Source organism: Poecilia latipinna, unplaced genomic scaffold, assembly GCF_001443285.1.
Source record: "Poecilia latipinna isolate Pla-1442-1.1 unplaced genomic scaffold, P_latipinna-1.0 Scaffold990, whole genome shotgun sequence".
NCBI classification, from domain to species: domain Eukaryota; kingdom Metazoa; phylum Chordata; class Actinopteri; order Cyprinodontiformes; family Poeciliidae; genus Poecilia; species Poecilia latipinna.
This window is the reverse complement of record NW_015113606.1, coordinates 179,064-183,904: the sequence shown is the minus strand read 5'-3', so window position 1 is coordinate 183,904 and position 4,841 is coordinate 179,064. Positions and strand designations below refer to the sequence as shown.

The 4,841-nt window shown below is 39.5% G+C and overlaps 1 protein-coding gene across 3 annotated transcripts in view; it reads left to right on the top strand.

Moving 5' to 3' along the window:
* LOC106958502 (SH2 domain-containing protein 1A-like) overlaps nucleotides 1–3,422 on the top strand; it is a 14,314-nt gene extending 10,892 nt beyond the window's left edge. For all 3 annotated transcript variants that reach the window (XM_015050435.1, XM_015050436.1, XM_015050434.1), the window contains 3 exons: nucleotides 738–798; nucleotides 2,190–2,331; nucleotides 2,534–3,422. In XM_015050435.1, coding sequence (XP_014905921.1) covers nucleotides 738–798; nucleotides 2,190–2,331; nucleotides 2,534–2,583 — 253 coding nt within the window. In that variant the 3' untranslated portion in view covers nucleotides 2,584–3,422. The remainder of the gene's footprint in view (nucleotides 1–737; nucleotides 799–2,189; nucleotides 2,332–2,533) is intronic.
* Nucleotides 3,423–4,841: the final 1,419 nt, after the last annotated feature.

The window sequence follows — 4,841 nt, the reverse complement described above, 5'->3', positions numbered from 1 at the left end:
AAAAAAAAAAAATTTTTCCCCTTTCCCGAAAAATGGCCTTCGTTTTTTTTTTTTTTTTTTTTTGCCAAAATGATGATTTTCTTTTTTTTTTTTGGTCTAAAATATCTTTTGGTCAAATCTTTTGTCTTGGTCAAACCTGCAAACAAAACCCACTATTTTCTGACTGAGTTTAATCAGCGTTCAGACCGTCCCGTCTCTAACGGCTGTTCACGGGTCGGACCAGGAACAAGAAACTGTTTATTTTTGTGTTTTGTTTTCCTGGAAACCTGACTCATTGCTGAGCCAGCCTGGCTGGTCACGGAATCACAACAAAACCCTGAGAAAGGTTATTTTCTACGCTAACAAAATATTCACAGTCAAATCTCAGAGATTAAGTAGAAATTAAAATAATGCTAACATATGTAAAGCTGCTCTAATGAATCATTTAGGAGCTACAGCCAGGTGTCGTTTCTGAAGAAATCGACCACACAAAAAAAAAAAAACACAAAAAAAAAGCGAAAACCCCCTCAGAAAATATTGGAAGCACTGATTAAAATTCAAAAATATTGCGGTAAAAGAACGTTGCAGGCAAAAGCGACACTGGTGAGCAGAGTGACTGATGTCTGCTTTCACAGTGAGTGGGCCCCTGAACATCAGTGAGTCACCGTCGGCCTCAGATCCAGATAAAGTGCCCGTTTCAGATTTTTGCCTTATTTCAGTTTCACAGAAGTGGTCTGAAAGCAGTTTTTGTTTCACAGGAAGGCGCCCTTTGTACACACCTACAGGCTGGAGCGCGACGGCGGCGGCTGGTACCTCCAGGTGGGTGAACATCAGAGGAGCAGGTGACACTTGTACAGACTCTGAAACGCAGACCAGGAAGTCAGTCGCTGTTTCCACTCATGAACAGAAACGCTGCTAAAACAAAGAAACAGCTTGCTCTTCTAAAGATTTCTTCTGTTTTGGCTTTTTTTTTTTTTTTTGGTCACAAACTAAAATCACACAAAATGAACTTCCATAAATATTCAAATTTAAGATAATGGCCAAATTAGTCCGACCTTATGTGGAACGGTAACCCTTGGCAACGGCCGCCATCAAGCATGTGTGATAACTGGAGATGACTTGTTTGCGTCACTTTGGAAGAATTTTGACCTGTTTATGCTGATGGTGTGGCATCATATCAAGATTTAAGTCCTTACTTTGACTAGACCACTCCAAAATCTCCATAAAATTTTTGCTTTGAGCCACTCTGAGGTGGGCCTGCCGGTGTGCTTTGGATCATTGTCCTGCTGTGTAATCCCAGAGAGATTGGGCTTAAAGGAGCAGTGTTATATAAAATTGACTTTTTTATTGAGATTTACATGATGATGTAACAAACATCAAATACATACCTGAAGTGTTGCTTTAATTCTTTCATGCATGTTTGAGAAATCCTTTAATCTCCATGGCAACCAGTCAGCTGTGCAAAACGCCTGGGTGGACCGGGCTCCGTCTTTGAGACGCAGTGTCCAAGTTTCCAAGCTTCCGCCTCACATAACACCTTGACTTCCCCTCTCTGCTCCTTCAGACTAGCCAGCAGCAATTAGCAAACACCTGGTGGAACTGCACAACCGCTGAGCTCATTAAAGGAGCCATGTTTCAGTGCAACGCTGGTAAAAACGTTGTTAAAGGGTTAATGGAGGAGCTAGATTGTGATGACTTCCTGAAGGCGGAGTTTCAGAAAGAGGAAGAGCTTCTTAAAGAGACAGAGGCCCAATTTCAAGATGTTCAAATACAAAGTCAAATTTCTTTTGTCATATTTGTTATGTACACCTTTTTATTGACAACTGAATGTAACATAGTTACTTGATAGTGCTATAAAATGTGACTGAGGCTGGAAAATACATATTGCTCGTTTGCATAATGCTACACTTAACATATGAAAAATATTTTGTTGTGAGATAATCTGCCAGTGGAAGTAGTACTTTTTCATCACTATTAAGGAATTAATAGTGATGAATCTCATTAATCTCATTTAATGTGTTCTAAGACATTTGCACAACAAAAAATCTTGGTAAGATTTTGTGTTTTTGCAGCGTAGTCTGGCCCGGATGTGTTTGAGGATTTGAAACATGTAAATTAAGTGCGACAAAAAAAAAAAAAAAACGTGACACAAATCTGAAAGGGAACCAAAGAGATTTTCACAACTATTTGAATGTGTGTGTGTTTGACAGAATTTAAGAGGAAGACTGCTGAGATTTGGGACTGTTGAGTCGCTGATCGATCACTACGGAAGCCACCCGACCTGCCATCAGGACGTTGCTCCCCTCAGCATTCCTCTGGACAGAGCGATGGTACCGAGCAACTGGATTCAAGGTGCGACGCAAAACAGATTTAAAAAAAAAAAACACACTTCCTCTCGCCATTGCATGCTATTATTGGTGCAGACAGACTCCCAGGCATGATCGATATGAGTCAGAAACTTCTAATGGTTTTGATTTAAAAAAAAAAAAAAAAATGAAGAGATATCATCTGACTCACCACCTCCTGGACTCTTCCACTGTTTCCTTCACTGCAGGACTTGTCTACATGGAGATGAACGGCGGCAGCAGCCAGTCTGGCCAGTGAGACCCCGTCGCCACGCCGACCACTCTCGGATCATCTTCTTCCATCTGTTGATTCAGCCGAAACCTTTCCGTATTTATTTTTGTATTAGCATTTGTATTTTCTGACATACCTTTTGAAATAAATGTGAATCTTTTGGTGTTTAAAGTTCTGGGAAGAGCTCTGGAGAGTGGTTTTTTTTGTTTTGTTTTGGGGTTTTTTGCTCGTGTGTGTGTGTGCGTGTGTGTGTGTGTGTGTGTGTGTGTGTGTGTGTGTGTGTGTGTGTGTGTGTGTGGTGAAAGTGTTTCTGCCTTGAATTACGGGGTGTAATCCTCTGTCTGATCTCCTGTGGTTTCCTCTCTGCAGACCTGCGTTCTTTATCTGAGCTCCATCGCTGCTTGTCTGCGATAGACGGCTCCGGCTCACAGCCCCGACGCTTTTCTTCAGATTTCACAGCACAGGGATTTTCTGTGCGCTTCAGCTAATAGCTCTGTTTTGAACCTCTTAATGTCTGCGGCTCAGTCTCCTCCTTCTTATCTGAGGGCATCAGAACGGTTGCAGCAGTGAAGGAAATGGCAACGTGCACGGCGGGAGCGCTGCGGGACAGGTTATTTCACCGCAAGAGTTTTAATTGTTCGTTTTTGCACCACAAGCCTCCACTCTGTATCAGGTAAAACAAGAAAAAAAACAAAAGACTTTGAAGCTTTTGCATTGGACCGCTCGTTTGCAGGGCATGTGTGGTTTTATTTATTTCCTTTTCGTTCTATAAACAAGTCAATTATCGACGTGTTGAATTTGTCACCTAAACTTTTAGCTTTTTCTGCATGCAACTGGTACTTAATTCAGTAAAGAATTTCACCGGACTTTTTCCCGCTTCTTTTTTTTTCTTGTAAAGTGCGTTGAGACATTTGTTGAGAATTGCATTAATATTTCTTTTAGCTTCATTAACAGATCTGAAAAACTGATAGCTGAAGTAATTCAGTTGAATTCAGTCTGTTTATATAGCACCAATTCAAAATGTGTCATCTCAATGCCCTTTAGAGAAAAAATAAAACAGTTCAATCTAATCATACAGATTCCAAGTCAAGTACAACTTTTCCAATTGGTCCTAGTTATCAAATAGTTCATTTTATTATTCAAATTGGTTAAAAAAAAAAAAAAAAGCAGATTGCATTGAGTCACTGACTTGCAGCATTCACTCCTCCTGGACAAGAGGACAGAGGACGATCGTTTGCGTTATGTTGTGGACTTGGCAGCAATCCCTCATACCGATCAATACCGATCACACACATGGCGACAGTGAAAAGGAAAAACTCCCCTTTAACAGGAAGAAACTGCCAGCAGAACCAGAACCTGGCTCAGTGTGAGCGCAAATCTGCCCCCATCGACTGAAGGTTTGAGAACATAGACGCAGAAAAGAACTAAACAAATGCAAGATTCAAGAGTAGTTTATACGTTCAAAAAAGTATAATCCACATACATCACTTATCTGTGTGAAAATCTTGGAATATAATCACCCGCTGAAATTCTTGGAAGAAAGAAGCCACCATTCAATCAAGAATTTTGTCTGTGGTTAAGAAGTAACAGACTCATTTACAGCCTAAATAATTCCTATAAAACAAATACAACTGACGCATTTCTGATTAAAAAAAAAAAAAAAAACTTTTTCACTTGGTGACAGTGTTTAGGAACTTTTAATAAGTAATCCATAACTTTATTTTCCAGGAGCATAAACACGTCAGAAGTCTCCAAATGGTTAAAATTTGGGGTGAAGAATTTGCAATAAAATTATTTTGTGCTTTTAATTGGGAAAAAAAAATTGACCCCACACGGCTTTCAACTTGTTGATTTTGGCCCCCGGTCGGTGTAAAGGTTTTGGACACCACTGCTTTAGAGGTCATTTATGTCATTGGTTTTAAAAAAAAAAAAAAAAATCGTCTAATATTTTTTAAAGTCTTTTCTGTTTTATCATCATGAACATTAACATCTGAAGTTATTAAGACCAGTATTGATTTAACTGGAACCCTGTCATTGGGTCAGAAGAGACTAAAGATTGAGCTTTTTCAGTAATAAATGCTCCATCTGGAGTTTGGTGTGAAATCCTGTACAAAACAGGACAAAGCGCCTTGGTTACAAACCAGCAAGTGTCCCGAATTACAGTTTTCCACTTCTGTCGCTCTTTTAATTAACAAAATCACTTATTAACTCTTTGGTTTGTGTCTAAAAGTCACATATTTTGTAAACATAAAAAAAGGGTAAATAATATAACTGGGGTACCAGGC